At 33.7% G+C, this 19,694-nt stretch overlaps 1 protein-coding gene across 5 annotated transcripts; it reads left to right on the top strand.

The window, feature by feature from the left end:
• The first annotated feature begins 3,383 nt into the window (after window positions 1-3,383).
• LOC109809404 (disease resistance protein RUN1) lies at window positions 3,384-11,919 on the top strand. Of its 5 annotated transcripts, none has more exons than XM_020372708.3 (7): window positions 3,384-3,540; window positions 5,291-5,812; window positions 6,867-7,959; window positions 8,744-9,046; window positions 9,239-10,671; window positions 11,147-11,249; window positions 11,465-11,919. In XM_020372708.3, exons 2-5 carry the CDS (start codon window positions 5,316-5,318, stop codon window positions 10,604-10,606), a joined length of 3,261 nt encoding a protein of 1,086 aa, XP_020228297.2. In that variant the 5' UTR covers window positions 3,384-3,540; window positions 5,291-5,315; the 3' UTR covers window positions 10,607-10,671; window positions 11,147-11,249; window positions 11,465-11,919. The 5 variants fall into 5 exon arrangements, with proteins under 5 accessions (XP_020228297.2, XP_029129390.2, XP_020228298.2 ...); XM_029273557.2 differs by having other exon boundaries at window positions 3,389-3,540; window positions 5,274-5,812; XM_020372709.3 differs by having other exon boundaries at window positions 3,393-3,540; window positions 5,268-5,812.
• Window positions 11,920-19,694: the final 7,775 nt, after the last annotated feature.

Here is a 19,694-nt window from a genome sequence, read left to right on the forward strand (position 1 = left end):
TCGTTGGACGTTGCTTCGTGCGCCTCCACCGATTGTTGGAAGGTCGTCTTTGTCTCCTCCAAACTTCTTCGGAGATTGTGGAAGTCATCCATAGGCTCCAAGGCCAGTTTCCGAAGTATCATCGTGGCCCTGATTTGCAATTGGCAAGCCATGGCCCACTGAGCCGAGGGGGCGGCGGAGTCAAGCATCCGATGACCTTGCTCGGAGAGCAAATCTGAAGACATCAATCGGGCTGGCCGAACTTCTTCGGACAAGAAATCTTTTGAAACAATGGTCGAGGGGATGGCCAAGTCTGTTGATAGGCTCTCCGACCGGCGATGTTTGGACCGATTGGTGTCTGCGCCAACTGCATCGGCCTTCCTCTTTCCTTTATCCCTTTTCTTCTTGGCATTAGGGTCAGGGAGGACTATGTCTCAAGGTGCAGGACGAGGGGCAGCTGCAGCGCCCGGCACGGAATCAATGGCCACGTTGCGGTGGTCCTCGGCCGAAGTCCCCACCGGGGCTCGGTTCCACAAAGCTTGACGATATGATAGACCGAGTCCTTGTTGAGCCATCCAACCTGCAAAAATCAAATAGTCACACATCAACTTAACAAGAATGTCGGTTGGGAAAATCAATACATACCATCTAATTCAAAACGAGGCCGAGGAGATTTGGGCAATAGCACCAGCAGCCGAGCCGGGATCCACCGGGGCAGGCCTTTCAAGTAATTCAAGGCCGAAACCTCGGCCTCGGTCATCATCTCCACTGGAAAGTCATCGTACTTTTGAGGTGTCTAGGTCTAGTAGAAAGGAAATAAGGGTTTTTGCTCGGTATCGTAGAAATAATTTTGGTCGGCAATGAGGTCTATTATGACCTTCACAAACCCCGCTTTCAAGCCTTCGAAAGACGAGGTAAAAGGTTTCAGTAGCGGCCAGTCGGCATGCCTAACTAAGGAAAGCCATTTGACCATTTTATTTGACGGATGGGTGCAGAAAAAATACAAAAACAAACCTACACTTGGCTCTATATAATGGTATTTACAAAGTACCCGGAACGCTTGCATGGCCGCCCACTCATTCGGATGCAATTGGGGCGACGCAACGTTCAACATGCGAAATAACCCCATTTGGAAATCGTCCAAAGGAAGGGACATCCCGAGCTCTCGAAAGAAACACTCATACATGTAAAAGAAGTCCCCCTGACCCTCCTGCTTCGCAAGAAAATCCAGGTCGCCCCCCCCCAGGGCCTTTGGCCCGGCACCGACGTAACATGATCGGGTACGGGTCCGAATCCTCCCACTGGGCCAACGTACACACACTGAGAAGGCGCTCCACGGCAGCCCTCTCATAAAAACGCGAGAAGTACGCTGTTACCTCCCTATCAACCCATTCGTACCCCAGGATCTCACATGGAGGAAATTTCTGCCTAAAATCCCAGGGACTCATATCGGCATCCGGAAGGTCCAAATCGGACGAAGAACTCACCGATTCCCTACTATTGCCTAACCCTAACCTTCTAGAAGAACCCTCAAACGCCTCGATCTCGGCATCATGAACCGAGATCCTTGCGCCGGACGAAGATCCTGACGATAACGTCACCCCTTCGGCTGCCATTACCCCAAGAAAACCGACCGAAATCAAGAGCCAACCTACCTTCACAAGTATTCGGACTAAAGCAACGAGGGCGTCGAGGCAAAGTATTTTATATAATGAAAGCACGGGATGGGTCATGACCCTACCCCCATATATATAGGAAAACCACGACATCCCAAGAGTCCCTCATAAATGCTCCTGGAGGTGAAAAGATGCCATGCCAAGGCACGAAACCCTAGGGTGGCCAAGCATGCAACGGTCACAATCATACAGCGAGGGACATAACTCTCGAGGTACACTTGATCAAACACGCCCCTTAAAAGGCTACACCCTATGATTCTCAACCCCTTCGTCTTTCATCCTAGGGCTTGGGGGGCAGTGTACTGGGAAATACACCCCTCGGCTGAACCCTAGGCCGACTGCACCCTTCGGCCTGGGAAAAGGCCAAAAGAAACACCTCAACCGACGAGTCTTCATCCAAACAGGGCATCCCTTCGGCTAAGTCAACAGCCGAAGGGTAAGTACCCCCTTCGACCTTATGGGTAGCCGAATACTTCTTCTACAAGGAGGGGAAGGAGTACTCCAACCCGGGCAAAAGAGCATAAAGGTGAAACAGTCAAATCACGTCTTTGGCCTCGACCATGACTGAATACCCCTTCGGCCTTGAGCATGACCGAAGACCCCTTCAGCCTTGAGAATGACCGAACACCCCCTTCGGTCAAGTAAACAATCGAGCACCTCTTCGGCTAAAAGTCTGGCCGAAGAGCAAGTGTGTGTAAACCCGCATTGAACAAAGGCAAGTTAGGATATCTATTACACAATACTTATCACACTTAATTAGTTGAGATCAAGGTTAACCAAAGGGTTACCCATTTCCCAAAACAGAAGGCCCACCAGGCCCAAATACGTCACCATAAATACACAGGTGATGGGACAGAAAAGAGGTATGATTGTCTAGTATAAAAGTATTTATTGCTCTGTACCGAATACTTACTTGAGCGTCGGAGTGCCTTTGCAGGTACCATTCCCACCCTGAGGACAGTGTTCGGTCGGCATCGAAGACTTCGAAGATTACGAAGAAGAGATAGCGAAAGAAGTGTTTCTAAGCAGGAACAAGTGTTGATATCTATTATTGTGCCTATTTTGTAAATGATAATGTCTTGTCTTAACTACTCATGGGAGGAATGATTTAGAAACGGGTCGAATCTTTTTATGAGACGTATTTTAAACAAATCAATTAACCATGAAGGGTATGTTCGATTCACTAGCTCACTAAGAGACAGATATGGTACACATAAATGAAGACTTCTGCGTTGTCAATTTACTCTAGCTATGAAAATACCTTTTCACTTGCATCAAACCGGTAATTTTAATTATAATTTGCTCCATACATATCGAAAAACCGTTCTTATTAAATAAATGAAGTTTATAGTCTATACAATTTTATAAAGTGCAAAATAAAAAAAATCCATCTCAAGTCACAAGGGTATGGTCTAACTTGGGTACTTCTCATACCCAAATTGATTATTAGTAAGTGAAACAAAATTGCTAGTTGAAAAAAAAAAAGTCTGTACCATGTCCTTGAACAATTTAAAAACATTTTCCTGAGACAAGGATTTGGATTCATCCAATGCTCCAAATTGATTCATGTTAAGATTATAAATTTATAAGTATTAGCCCAAAACAATGTCATCCATGACTCTGCTGCATAGCCAAAAAGTCAAAACACATGAAACAAGATGTTGGGAGGATGTGGGACCCACCAGGACCCACCAGGAACCTGTTAAGAAATCAGGTGAAGAGTCTGCATCATAGAACATGAAACTTCTTAGAAATTTCCCTGAACTGTACTCTTTTCTTCTAGTTATTCTCTCTTGCTCCTGAAAAACTCATCATGCGTTGAAGTAAAGAATCTGTGTATTTGTGTCTCTGTTGCAAGAAGTTGGATTCGTTCTGTGGTAGTAAGGTATTTTTCTCCATTTTCAATTTTACCTATGAATAAAAATAATAGAAGATGAAATGATATGACTAATTTGATTTCTTGTTGTTTTCCCATGTTTTAGTTTAAAGAGAATGGATTAAGAATGTGGAAGGTTCCTGGGAAAATGGATTGTGGACTTCAAAACATGAGTGGTTGTCCATGATGAAAAATAACTTTTTTCTTTTTTAAAATATTTGGTTAGACAGCATGAACTTTTCATAAAAGTGATTAAAGACATTTATTTATATTCTTTGTAATTATTGGTCAAGCTTGCTTTTGTTGAGTTGACAATAGTTCTAACTTGAATTGTAACTGATATGTTGGCTTAACTTTTTAATCTAATGAAGTATTTAGCATGTTTTATATGGTCAGAAAGTAGAAATTATTCGAAATCCTTGATTTATTACTTGCATGATTGTTTATGCTGTTGTGAATATGTTATGTGTTTGGATGAAAAATTTTACAAAATTAAGGAATTTAAAATTTTTAGTATTTGAATTATTTTGATTTTAATTTCTATCATTCTTAAAATATTTTATTTGAAAAAGTCAATTCAAATTTTAAATTGTTATGTTGGATATGATAATTTAATTTCACTATGATAAAACTGATTTTAAAAATATATTTATATGTCGAGATTTTTAAATTAAATTTTATAAAAATAAATATTAGCCAATTTTTAAGTATTTAATAATTTTAAAATTAATATTAGATAATATTTAATAATTCTAAAACTATTTTTTAATATTCAATAATTAAAAACATGAAGAGATAAGAGATAAGATAAAATATATAAGTGAAATAAAAAAAAATATGAGAAATTTTAAATTTTTACTTTTTTTTTAGAGAATTTGAAATTCTACTATTTCAAAAAATTTCACAAATGCTTGGATTTCAAATTCTTTGTAAATTCTCCATCTAAACAAAGTTATTTCATCTTAAAAAATTTGAAATTCTTCAAACAAATGAATTATTCCATTTAAAATTCCCATCCAAACACATTACTATTAATAATACAAGTTGAACTATGCATGTTGGACTTTAACCTTGTTTGGTTTGATGGAAAAGAAGCACACATTTCAGGTTTTTGTTACCAGGCCAATCAGTATAAGCTTCATTACAAATTGGAGCGAGTTTATGTGTTTCTTATGTTTCATAAGTCATTGTTTTCTGGTATACAGGTCAAATTCATGCACCACTTGATTTTATAAAGAAAATGAATCATAAAAGATTCATCTGTCAATAATTACTCAATTTCATATTAAATTTCTGTTAATCGATACCAGCTTGTATTTAAAGTAGGGAGTAGTTTCTAAACAATGTCTATTGAACAGCTGCAGTGTCTTGAACATACTGCACAACTTTCAATCAATATGGTATTAAAATGTCAAAGAAATATTAATCTGAATATGTTTAGATTCATTATTCATGTTATGAGGATTTTTATATCTAATTATTAACTGAGCTGATATGTTCAAATGGACTATCAGCTTTCCCAAGTGAAAAGCTAGCCACTAATCAAGGTAAAAGAAATATCCATTGATCAGAAAACACAAAACACCAAAAAAAAAAAATTCATTAGCAATTTGGAAAACATGTCCTCATGTTCTTTCGTAAGTGAGCAAGAGTATGAATATGAACTTTGAAGTTAAAAAGTGTTTGATCCCATATTAGAATGATTTAGAAATTCCAACTGATAATATTAAGGATAGGTTTAGTGTTATCATCAATGCAGGTGCAGCTAGCACTTGGAATTCAGAATGGCTGAACAGCAAATCATCAGTGTTGTTGCTTCTTCCTCTAGCTCTTCTTTTATGGTGTGTCCTAAAAAATATGACGTTTTTCTAAGCTTTCGAGGTGAGGACACCCGCATGAACTTCACAAGCCATCTTCATGAAGCTTTGAAGCAAAAGAAAGTTGAAACCTTTATAGATTATGAGCTTAAAAAGGGAGATGAAATCTCACCAGCACTCATCAATGCCATCGAAGATTCTCATGTATCTATTGTTATTCTCTCTGAGAACTATGCTTCCTCAAAATGGTGCTTGGAAGAACTCAGCAAGATTCTAGAATGCAGGAAAAAGCAAGGACAAATGGTGATACCTGTATTTTACAATATAGATCCATCCCATGTGAGGAAGCAAACTGGAAGCTATGAGCAAGCCTTTGCAAAACATAAGGGACAATCCAATTACAACAAATGGAAAGTTGCTCTCAATGAAATAGCTAATTTAGCTGGGTGGGACTCTCGAAATAGGTAAATAAAATGAATTGAGAATGACTGAATTTTTTGAAACAAAGATAATGTGTTGATTTGAATTGAGTTGGACAAATTTAATTCTAAATCCAATAAAAACATAAGGATGATAAAATTATGACAGATATCATATGATATGGAATTATACATATTGAAGTGAATAGTGATATATAGTTGTTTGGAGGAAAAAATTTATGGATAGTTTTTTTTATGTGTGATGGTGTTGTTTTTTAATTAAAATTAAAATTTTATTTCGATATTATATCTTTACATTTAATATAGATATCATTAATATGTATTCACGTATATAACCAAAGAAAAACTTTAATTTTAATTAAAAAATAATGTCAACAACATCTTAAAAAAATTGTACTAATTTTTTTCTTAGTTGTTTCCTTCTTTTGTGTATAGCTGTAATGCAATTGATGCTTTGCAGCGAACTATATTTGTCCACTAACGTGTCTAAACATAATAAATGAAAAAATAAATAAAGAAATTTGAGAGAGATAATAAATTAACAAAAAAGTTATTTGTGGTTTGGAGAAATTCTGAGTTCAAAGTCTCACTATGTGATAGTACATTTTACGCACGGAAATACTATTTTGTTGCTGCCATCATAATCTTTCTCATTAATGAAAAAAAAAAAAAAATATATATATATATATATATATATATATATATATATATAAGTGATGATAATTTATTGCAATTTATCCATCTACTACACCTTAATTTCTCCTATAAATTTTAAAATTTGCATCCTATCTATTAATAGTCTTGTATGTAGACTTGCTATTGAGAGCATACTTTCCCAGTATAACAATTGTCATGGAAGTTTGCTTTAGATTTTCTTCGCGTAGAAAGAGTAGAGGCATTGTTTATCTTCTCTATAGATTGTATTTCCATTCCCCAATTATATATTTTTTTTCTCTACTACACTATCATATTGATCTTATACAATCATTTGTGTAGATATATTTTTATTTTCCTCTCGAAATTGTTAGACTTATAACACACAATTTATTATTTCTTTGTTTCCCTTTTCATATTATAGGACTGAATCTGAACTCATTAAGGACGTTGTTGGAGATGTTTTCCGAAAACTGACACCTAAATACCCAAACCAACTTAAAGGAGTAATTGGAATTGAGGAAAATTACAAACAAATTGAATCATTACTAAAAATTGGGTCAAGTGAAGTTATAACCCTTGGAATATGGGGTATGGGTGGCATAGGAAAGACTACTCTTGCTACTACCTTCTATTCCAAACTATCTCATGAGTTTGATTCCGGTTGTTTCCTCATAAATGTAAGGGAGAATTCAAACAGGCATGGATTAGAAGCTTTACGTAATAAACTTTTTTCTGATTTATTAGAGAATGAAAATCATTGTTTTGATGCACCCTTTTTAGTTCCCCAATTTGTCATGCGTAGGCTTGGATGTAAAAAAGTTTTTATTGTGTTAGATGATGTAGCAACCTCAGAGCAATTAGAATATCTACTTAAAGATTATGATGATTTGTTGGGACAAGGAAGTAGAGTCATTGTTACCACTAGAGATAAGCAAATATTTAGACCACATGATGAAGTATATGAGGTCAAGAAATTGAGTTTTAATCACTCTCTTCAGCTTTTTTCTATGTCTGTTTTTGAAGAAGAACAACCTAAACATGGGTATGAAGATCTATCTAGATGTGCAATTTCTTATTGCAAAGGTATTCCTTTGGCTTTAAAAGTTTTAGGTGCAAGTTTCCGTCGAAAAAGTAAAGAAGCATGGGAAAGTGAATTGAGAAAACTCCAAAAAATTCCAAATATGCAAATTTTTGACATTTTAAAATTAAGTTATGATGGGTTAGATGATTTTCAACAGGACATATTTTTAGACATTGCATGCTTCTTCAATGGAGAAAGAAGGGAATGGGTAACAAGTTTATTGGAAGCTTGTGAATTCTTTGCAATATCTGGGATAGAAGTCCTTTTGAATAAAGCTCTCATAACAATCTCAGAATTCAATCGGATAGAAATGCATGACTTGATACAAGATATGGGTCGAGAAATTGTTCGTCAACAATCCATCAAAAACCCTGGAAAACGAAGTCGAATATGGAAACACGAGGATGTGCACGAAGTATTGAAATATAAAAAGGTGAGTGGTTGATTCAATTATTTTTTTTAATAATACATATACTACCCGTGTTCTTATTTATAAGATCCAACTTAGAACAATTACATGTACCTTATAGAAGTCTCAATCCATATTATTTCATGTATTAATTATTTTTAGACTAAATTATCACTAATTAAAATATATTCTCTTAATTTGATGAAATGCATTGATTATAGACTCTTTAAAAGATATGCACTCTAATTGGTTAGAAGAGAGAATAATAGTTAAGAGGAAAAATGAGTATTCATTAAGAAACATTATTAAGCACTCTAGGATCACCAAGTGTCTATGGTCCCAACCAACTTTAAAATGACATGTATTCAAGTGTTTCAAGTTACAAGGAAACAATAATTACATTTAATTACATATCATGTATAGACTAGTTAGAAACCATGAAGAATAATTTCTTATATGTAATTGGTGTGTTTTTCAATCAGAATTAAAGTTTTACCTCAATATTATGCACTTATATTTAATGCAAGTTTCATTAATATATATTTATGCATACTATCGAAGTAAAACCCCAACTCTAAATGAAAAATAGCGCCAATCCCACCTAAGAAATCGTACTTGAGTTTTTTTCTTTTAAAAGAATTATAAAAATGGGACAACTTTATTGTTTTCAACTATATCAATTACTTTTGTATCTTGATAAATTAGGTATTTGGATCTTATATATTAGGGCAGAGGTAGTATCATTTAAGAATGTAGCTACTATGATAGCCATGCTATGCTAATTATTATTTTAAATTTTGTTTGTTAGGGAACTGATGTTATCGAAGGCATAACTTTAGATTTGAGTAAATTAACTGGGGATCTAAATTTGAGCTCAAATTCCTTCACAGAGATGACTAACTTGAGACTTCTTATAGTCCATAGTTCACATCGAGGAAACAAATTTAATGTGTACCTTACAAGCGATTTGGAGCCATTGTCTTATAAATTGAGGTACCTTCGTTGGGATGGTTTCAATCTTGAGTCTTTGCCATCTAACTTTTGTGCTGAACAACTTATGGAACTTAGCATGCCAAAAAGCAAGCTTAAAAAGCTTTGGGACGGGGTTCAGGTATGAATGATATTATACTACGCATACATTTTTCTTCTAATTTGTGAAAGCAAGGGAGAAAGAGTCTAATTGAATAAATATCAATATAAACAGTTTTAGAGTAAAACAAATAAGGTTTTATTTTATTTATTGATATCATGATTAAGAATTTGATGATATTTTACTATTGTGACTTGATCATTTTTGTTACAGAACCTAGTGAATTTAAAGAAAATTAACCTTTTTGGCTCTCGAGACCTGATTGAGATCCCAGACTTATCTATGGCAAAAAATCTTGAAAGTGTTTCTCTTCGTAATTGTGAAAGCTTGGATCAACTCCACCCATCAATGTCATCTCTCCCCAAGCTAACATATTTGGATTTACATGTTTGTAGAGAGATTAAAAGCCTTAATGTTCATTCAAAATCTCTCCGTGAACTTTACTTGGATGGTTGTTCATCTCTCAAGGAATTCTCAGTGGCATCAGAGGAAATGACTCACTTGGGCTTATCTCACACTGCTATATCTGCATTGCCATCATCAATTTGGTTCAACAAGAAACTTACTTATCTTACTCTACGGGGTTGTAATAATCTTGACAAGGTACCACCAAACAATTTTGGGTGCACACAACACAATGCATCGAATCTTTCACACTTACAAGCACTCCTTTGCAACATTGGTTACTTTTCCTCTTTAGAAGCGTTATACCTAAATGGAACTAATGTTGAGAGATTACCTGCTAACATCAAAAGCCTTTCATTATTGACAAGGCTTTACTTAGATAATTGCAGGAAACTTGTGTCTCTTCGAGAGCTTCCACCGTCCCTAAGAGAGCTTGACATAGATGATTGTAGGAAACTGGTTTCTCTACCAGAACTTCCACCATTGGTGAGAGTGGTTAGGGGCTTCAACTGCACTTCTCTAGAGACAAACTTCACTCAAAGGCTAGTGTTACAACACATGTTACATAGACGCATACCCTTTCTACACAAACAATATCTTAATAATCCTAACTTTTATGAGTTTGGGTATTTCATCTTCCCAGGAGAACGTGTCATGGATGAGTGTGGGTTTCGTACAATAGGAAGTTCAATAATTATTCCTTGTCTCCCACTATCTGACTTGTGTGGTTTCATTTATTGCATCGTTTTTTCTAAGGGATCATATGAAGGAGAAGTTTTATGTTCTATATATCAAGATGGAAAAAAGGTTGGCCAAGATAACAATTTCATATTTTGGGAAGCTACAATTTCAGATCATGTGTTATTTTCATATGCTAAAATAACAGATTTTTTCTACAATGTACCATTTAAAATTGAATTTGGTTATGATGACGAAAACCATCAAAAGATCATAAAAGAGTGTGGGGTATTCCCAGTGTATGCCTCTGAATCAGGATTGAAGGTGTTTGGTAGTAGTGGCATGGAAAATTTTGAATCCAAATCCAATACTCAAATCTCTTATAATGAGTTGCTGCCTAGAGCAATTGGAATTGGAGTTGAAGGCTCTAATAATGAAAATGAACAAGAAGAGGAACAACTTCTTCATGCAGAGAAGAGGAGGAGGTCTTCACCATGATGTTGTATGTACCTCTTATTATATACATGAGAGTCCCATATGTTTCTTTGGCTGTGAAAACTATGGTGAGTCATGCATGCCCCCTACTTCTCTTACTTTAGTTTGTTCTTTTTGTTTAGTAATTTTTTTTTTTACATATTTAAAGATTTCTTGTATGTGCTGAAAAAAATTTCAGTATTGGAACTTGAGAATTCAGTTTTTTTTATTTTATTTAGGGGGTATTTGTATGATTGATTAATTGTTTCGGTGATGATGCAACAAAGGAAGCTTTGTTATGGTGTGGGATACGTTAATTAATTTCATCATTGTCATGTCACTACTAGAAATTCAGGATTTTCCTATGGGATTTCTTGTGAAAAATTTGATGGCTAGGATTAATTTTTGTCTTCTCTACATTGCATTGGGTTTAGATTCAATACCCTGTTCTCCCCAATATTTTGAAATTTCTATTTGAACCTTCAAAACATTCACTGATTATCATTTTCCCTTTGCAAATTCACCCTTTCAATTTAATTTGCATGTGTTTGTTTTGATTTTTAGGTTCTCAAGGAAATATTTTTTGTGCATATGGTGGTAACTTGGATTCACTATTGATCGAGAGATAACTCGTAGATGAATTTCATATTTTCAGAGTTATATCGAGGTAGCTCCAATTTTTTTCACAATTTTGTTTTCCGACATTTTGGAACATTTCTTAGTGTTCATTTCATGGTGATTCTTTTGTTTAAGATTATCTTGGAAAATAATTTGATTTCATGTTTCATGGAGTTTTGGGAAGAACTGAAATTGAGTGAAAAACAATTTGATTTTGTCACATGTGGTCTCATAGTGGTCTTGTTGCGGTCTTTGACATCGCAGGAACTTGTGAACAAATGTGGCTCCAAATGTGGTCGCAATACAGAGGTGGAGACCTTAAAAACATGGATGTGGCAGTCAAATTTGTGGTCGAGGATATGGTTCTTCTCTGATGCCATGTAGTCATGTAGATTTTGATATTGTATATTTTGTTTTTATTTTAAATGGGTTGCTGATTGAAGATACTTTTGAGAGTTGAAAATGTTGAATAGTGTTTTTGAGTGAATGATATTCACTGGTTTGTTTGAAGGTTTGATATGTCGGAGATTAGAGGTTGAATGTGAAGATTGTGATTGTTAAATTGTGTGGTTTGGTTTGTTCTTGTGGGTGGAAATTCAAGTGAGTAATTTGTATTGTATCAGTAGGACTGTACCTACTCTGCCAATTAATCTTGAGGAATTTTGTTGTAGTTACTTCTATCATATACAAAGTGTTCTTCCTCTGTTTTTTATGTGTTCCATGACAAGCTTTTGTAATTAGGTAACAGATGGGTTTATATTTCAACCGAAATGAAATGCTTTTACCAAAAGGTTTTTATAGGAGTAATTGTTCATCTGTGTTAGATGAGATAAGGCTTGAATATTGGTTGGTTGATTTTTTTAATAAATGGATTGAAAAAGTTTAACATTATTGGGAAAGCAACAAATTCCCTTGAGAATGTTGATATATGTTTTGGCTTATTAATAAATGGATTGAAATAACTGAAGAACATGATACTCTTTCAAGAATGGTAAGAAAGAAACAATATGTTAATACCATTATTATGAGGTTTTCTATAGTCCATATAGTTTATTTGATATATCACATGAATTTGACAGGTTCCTTTATGAATTTTTACACGAGTGTCAAATTGGCATTTGTCCCTCACACCCCAAACATGAAATATTTAGTTTATGAGTTAACTCTTAGTTTATTTCTTGACCAATCTTATTTATTTCAGTGATTTATTTTGTAAAAAATTTCAAAGTTGTTTTACCATGCAATAGTATGAAGAAATTGAAGCATTTCTAACTATTCTCTCTCTTTTTCCCCTTTGTCTCTTCCTTTTTGGCAAAAGCCTGATTCGTGACAACACCATTGTTAAGTGTGACTCCTCATGTGTACCACTAAAGAAGCCTCTAATTAGGTGAACAATATCTTTCATATTCCTACTTCCTTTATTTGAGATTTGTTTTGGAGTTTTGGTTCAGTGCTTAATTCGGTTTGTGGACTCCTTATTTTAGGTAAAACTTCACCTTTCTAGGAAAAGCCGGGGACAAAAGTTCTTACACACTTCAAAACTTAAGCCACAACTAGTTGTTAACAAGGCCGTAAAATGGACATTTATAATTCTTTGTTTATCTATACAATATACAATATATAAAGGATATACATCTCTTTGATTTTTACATTTTTTTATAGATATTTATACTCCTTTATCATATATCATTCTGTTTCTACCATCATATATCTTAAGAGTAAAATAGAACAAAAAAATATGTATAAAAAAATTAATTATTCACTTTGTTAATAATAATTATCCTTTTATTTTGTAATCACCTTCGATCTCCAATTTTTTTAATATCATTTTATTTTTTAATTATATATTATCTTACTTGATTTTACATTTTGTATAATCTATTATTTTTATTTTTTATTATTTTTAATCAAAATACATAGAGACATGACATGTCTTGACCTTATTAATTTATGTAATAATTATGATGCAATTGTTAAATCAAAAGACAATCTTAGATCTCTCAAGTTTTCAAGTTTTAATAATAACAAACAGAACGTTTTTATAATTGAAAATATTTTTGCAAAATACAAATTAGACGAAATATAAGATGCAAATCCTTAGACAAACGATGATTCGTCAGACAAAGTATACAATTTTATCCCATAAAGTCTTAAATGTGTATCATTTATTATGAACAGCGACTATTAAGTGCATGACTAAACAGTTCGTTAATATATTGAATAATGAAATCTCATTGTAAATCACAAATTTGTTAAAGCCAAGTTGCATACAAAAAATAAGGACACGTGGATCCTTGAAATCATAGAAAACGTCAATAAAAGTTTATGTAGAACCTATTCTTCGTTGACACACACCACAAGAAGTGCATTTGGTTTCTAAGGTTGATAAGTAGCCTTCTAGATCAGATACGAAGTAACAATTTGGTGAAATGCAATTAATGCAAGTATTTAATGCTTTAACGGATACTTCTCATCTCAAGGGACTCATAACGAAGACAGACGAAACAAGCTTGTGAGGAACCCTCAAGGTCTTGCAATGGTTATCTTCATGTAGACTAATATATAAAGAATTTCAAGATAAAAAAAAAAAGAATAGAATTGATGACCAAAACGAGAAAATCTTGTGTAAATATTTATTCATTTTTTTCTATAAAAACATTGTTTGTAACTGGTTGTATCACATCTTGTTTGTAAGATGAAACAACATTTGTAAGATTGTACCCAAATGTAATTATTGTTATAAGGTTGAGTCTGGAAAGACTTGTTTGTTAAAAAGAATACTTGTTTGAGCCTAAAGAGAGTTATTTGTAAAAGAATACTCGTTTGAGCCTAAAGAGACATTACTGTAAAAGAATACTTGGTGTTGAAGCTTGGATAGACTTTGTGTTGAAAGAATACTTGGGTAGATTACTTGAAGAGGCAATTCAAAGAACACTTAGGTTTGAGTCAAAAGTAACTTGTTAAAATAACACTTGTATCTTTTTAAAGATAGTGAAACTCAATCTGGTTGAATTGAGAATTAAATATAGTCTCGATGGTTGAAATGAACTAGAATAAAAATTACCATGTATTTTCGTCTGCCTTTTCTACTACAATATTTACTATTAGCGATACTACTTCACTACTTGAAAAAGTGTGAGTTTTTCTCCAATGTTTGGTATTAGAGCTTAGGCTTAGACAAGATTGAGCATCTAATTGCTAAAGGAAAAGATCCACTATGGAAAGCAGTGAAAGTAAGTACCTTCCAGAAATAGCTTCTCTTACATGGTCACCAGTCTTTAATGGAGAAGACTACCTATATTAGAAGGATAGAATGGAGATATTCATTAAATTCAACCCAATACCACCTCTAGAAGATCATCACACAAGGAAATGTTATTGTTACCAAGCTTGAGAGTCAATATACTCAAGAGGACTACAATATTATACAGCTCAACACAAAAGCTAGATACATTTTGGCATGCTCCTTATCCAGAATAAAGTACAACAAGTTCTACAACTACTCTACAACCAAATCAATGTGGGAGGCCATCAGGGTAACTCACAAGGGTACTAAAGATGTCAAACTTAGATGAGCTATCACTTTTCAAAGGCATTATGAGTTTTTCTCCATGAAGAAGAATGAGACCATTGACGAAATGTTTACAAGATTTCAAACAATTCTAAATGGGTTAAAATTTGGGAGTCTAAATATTGAAATAACCTTAAGATCTTAGATAGTCTTCCAAAAATCTAGGAGTCCAAAGCCATAGTAATATCAGAGGTGCATGACCTAAAGGCTTTTACTCATGATGAACTTCTTGAAGCTTTGAGAGTTCATGAAGTTCACCTGAACAACAAAAACCATCTTAAAGCTAACGAGTCAATTGCTTTAAGAAGTGGTGAAACCAGAAAGAAAAGGAAAAGGAAAAGCTTTGAAGGTTGAGTTTAAGTCTAACAAATTAGATGAAAATTTTGAGAACTCGACAAACAATGAGATATTTCTCATGCCTAAAAGAAGTTCAAAGACATGTTAAAAAAAAAGAAAAGACTAGGGAGTTTTCATTAATAAAAAAAAAAAAAAAATTTAAGAAGCCTGGCCAAAATGATAACAAGAAAGTTGTCTACTATGTGTTTAAGAGGCCTGAGCATATGAAAGGCGAATGTCCTGCACTTAGAAAAGTAATGGATTAGCAAAAAGAAAGCAAAGAAAAGCTTAATGGTCACCTAGGAAGATCTAAACAGTAGCAATAGTTTAGACGAAGAGAAATCCAACATCTGTTTCATGGTATACATTGACTCTAAGTTAGACAATACAAAGATTGAGGTAATTTTTTATCCCAACTCTTGTTTATCTAATTTTGATGAGGAAAAGATGTTCTATGAGACTCTCCTCGCAAACTCTCACATGATCTCTCTTGAGTACAAGAAACTCAAAGAAAAATACAAAATTTTACAAAATAAAAATGAAAAACTCAAGATAAGCAAGTCAGACGCTACAAAAGAGATACAAACTCTCAAAGAAAAAATCATTAGCAATGTTCCACCTGAGGTTACAACATTAGAAGTTGAAAATGTATAACTTAGAAGAGACCTGCTAAATTTGTTGATAAGTCTTCAAAACTAAACATGTTTTTGAAACATAGAAGACTTTCATTAGACAAAAGTGGTTTTGGCTTTGATTATATATTTGGGACATCTCAATCCAAACCTAAGACTACTTTCTGCAAAGCTAGTGAAAAAGGAGGAAAAACTCTAGACAGATAGAAAAGGACTACTTGATAATTCACAAAAAAACTCATATTCTTTTTGAAGCTTATCAGAAGGGAAAACAGATCAAAAAATCTTTTAAATCTAAGCAAGTTGTTTCCATTTCTAGACCCTTGGAGTTGTTACATATGGATTTGTTTGGTCTTACTAAAACCTTAAGTTTAGGTGGTAAGAAATATGGATTTATCATTATAGATGACTATTCTGGATACACATGGGTTTACTTCCTAGCCCACAAACATGAGTCTTTCAAAGTATTTGAGATATTCTATAAATATGTTCAAAATAAGAAAGCCTTTTGCATTTTTGCCATTAAAAATGATCATGGAACGAAATTTGAAATTTCTTATTTCAAAACCTTTTTGTGAAAAGAATGGTGTCTTTCACAACTTTTCTTCACTGCGAACACTTCAACAAAATGGGATAGTTGAAAGAAAGAGTCGAACCTTACAAGAGATAGCTAGAACTTTACTTTGTGAAAACTCTGCCAAAATACTTTTGGGTAGAAGTAGTGAACATGACCTGTTATATTTAAAACAAAATATTGACAAGACCTTTGTTAAACAAGACTCCATATGAATTGTGGAGGGGGAGAAAACCTAATGTATCATACTTTCATCCATTTGGATGTGAGTGTTATGTTTTGAACACTAAGGGCTAATGGTTATTTATTTTCCATTTCATGTAAAACCCTTTTTGCTTTGCTTAGCCCTACCCCCTAGGGGTATTTTAGTGATAGGTTCTATAGGAACTAGACAATCCTATTTGGCAAAATACCTAGCAATAAACTCCTATGTTCCTATAATAACAATATTTTTTAATACGTTCTTAGATAACAAGACAGAGGGATTTCTTAGAAGATAGTGATGATAATGATGATTTAACTTGGAAAGTTTGATTCAAAAGTGGAAAAAGACATCTTCCTTGGATACTCAAATACCTCAAATGCATATCAAGTCTTTAACTCTATAACCTCTATGGTATAAGAATTTATCCATATGAAGTTTAATGATGCATTAATGACTAATAAGAAACTATCAAATATGGAAAATGATTTTGCAGATTTGTAGATTGATACAAAGAAGACTAAGGAGCCAAACACTAATGACCGGACAATGACTATGACAAAAAGGTAGACAAATCAGTTAGACAAAGTGGTCAAATCTCACAGAGATTGGAAGCTTGTCAATCATCACCCATAAGACAAAATTTTAGGTGATAAGATTGAAGGAGTTAACATGAGATATACTCTTAGAGATAGTGCCTCATATGTTATGGTGTTAGATATTGAATCAAAAAGCATAGACGAAGCCCTTGGTGATAATGACTAGACACTAGCTATGGAAGAAAAACTTCATCAATTTGAAAGAAATGATGTTTGGACTTTGGTTCCCAAGCTAGAACATCAAAGAATCATCAGAACAAGATGGGTCTTGAGAAACAAGCTACACGAGCAAGATAAAGTGGTAAGGAATAAAGCTAGATTAGTAGCACAAGGTTATAATCAATAAAAAGGTATAAATTACACTGAAATTTTGATCCTATTGCTAAACTTGAAGCTATCAAAATTATGTTAACTTTTGTAGCTCACAAAAATATGAAGCTTTTTCAAATGGATGTAAAAGTGTCTTTCTAAATAGTTACTAAAGAGAAAGTTCATGTTAAACAACCTCAATTTTGAAAATCTAGATTTCAAAAAAAAAAATTTCAAACTAAAAAAGACTCTTTATGATCTCAAATAAGCTCCTAGAGCTTAGTATGAAAGATTAAGTAACTTTATACTCAATAATGATTTTGAGAGAGACAAAGTTGGCACGACTTTGTTTATAAAAGAATTTGGCATATATTTCATAGTTGTAAAAATTTATGTTGATGATATTATTTTTGGTGTCATTGATGATGGAATGAATTTGAAATGAGCATGATGTGTGAGCTGAATTTCTTCCTAGGGCTTCAAATTAAACCAAAAAATGAAGGCATCTACATTCATCAACAAAAATATAAAAATGAGCTTCTTTTGAAGTTTAATATGAATGAATACAAACCAATGCTTACACCTATGCGTTCGTCTATGAGTTTGTCAAAAGATGAATCAAGTAAACCAGTATATTAGACTATCTACAAAGATATGATTAGATCTCTCATTTACCTGACTACAAGCAAACCTGACATTATGTTTAGTGTATGCCTATGTGCTAGATTTTAGTTTGATCCTAGAGAGTCTCATCTAAAATCTATAAAACGCATCTTTAGATATCTTGCAAGTTCTACTAACATAAGTTTTTTCCATGAGAAAAATAATGATTTTAGGTTAGCAAAATTCTCTAATGCAGACTATGTTATAGATATGATTGAGAGAGAAAACACAAGTGAAGAATTTCATTTCTTGAGCAACTGTCACATCTCATGGACTAGTAAAAAGAAAAATTCAATAGTTTTCTCCACTAAAAAGGAATAATACATTTCTACAATAGGATTTTGTTCATAGTTCCTATGGGTTAAGTATTAATTAGAAGACTATTCTAGTCTTCAAAATCATATACCCATTTTCTGTGATAACACAAGTGCTATAAATCTATCTAATAATTCTATACAACATTCCAAGGCCAAGCATATTAGATAAGATATCATTTCATTCGTGATTATGTCCCAAAAAGTGTTTTTGACATAAAATTTATAGATATTGATCACCAATAGGCAGATATTTTTACTAGGGCTTTAGCTTATGAACGTTTTAGATTTTTTAGAGATCATATTAGTTTAAAAAAAATTTCAAGATAAAAATTATGCATTGTCTTACTATAGTGCACCATCTTATAATGTTTCATTTGACATGCATCATCTTATGCATATATAAACATACATTAATCTATGCAAATTTTATATTTATGTGCACTAATGTATAATCTCATTCTGAGAGGATATCTTTGCATTTATTATCATTCAATGTGTTGAAATGATTAAGGAAAAGGATTTAGTAAAATGTTGCATGGAGAAGACGAATTGACTGAGGCACATCACATCAACAGTAGATTTCTCTTTCTTGTTTTTTTGACTTACTAACCCCTGACTTAGATCATTATCTCTCCCGCAATTTCAAAACTTAAACCATTTCGATTGTATCTTGCCTCACACTTCCATTTCTGTGAACCCTATATCTCTTTGAAGCCCAAACACTTCACCTTCAAAACATCATCATTGATGCCTAAAACACAAGCTACCAAAAGTAACAAGGTCCCTATGGAGAACACCTTGAATCTGCCTTTCTTCCTAGGAAGACTATAACAGTGCAAAAGCTCCAAGATGAAAGATACCCTATGAAACACTACCTAGATAGGGCTAGATGGGGTTCCTTCAATAAAATAAAGTGTGATTGGTTCCATGTTGCCTATGCCTACTTCTAGGCATTAGTAAGGCAAGTGGCTTATGCCTTCCTTGGAGAGATGGGCCAAGCCACCATAAGGTTGAACTCCTTTATCACACCAACCATTTCAAGTTGTATTAAGGAAGTAATTGTCTACTCCGATGATTGGGAGACGACCATCATGGCAAATTATGGATGTGATGTTGTACTACACTATTCACCCTATTGAAAAGATGAAGCTAAAAAGGTATCTTCGTGCAACAAACTTAAAGCCTATGTGCAGGCTATTCCACAACCTAATCTTCAACACATTCATTCCTCAGTTTGGTTTCGAGGATAATTTTTTCATGTGGATTGGTTTTGCTTGTACCATTTGTGCTT

The sequence above is a fragment of the Cajanus cajan genome, chromosome 2 (assembly GCF_000230855.2).
Source record: "Cajanus cajan strain Asha chromosome 2, NIPB_CcT2T_4, whole genome shotgun sequence".
NCBI lineage: Eukaryota > Viridiplantae > Streptophyta > Magnoliopsida > Fabales > Fabaceae > Cajanus > Cajanus cajan.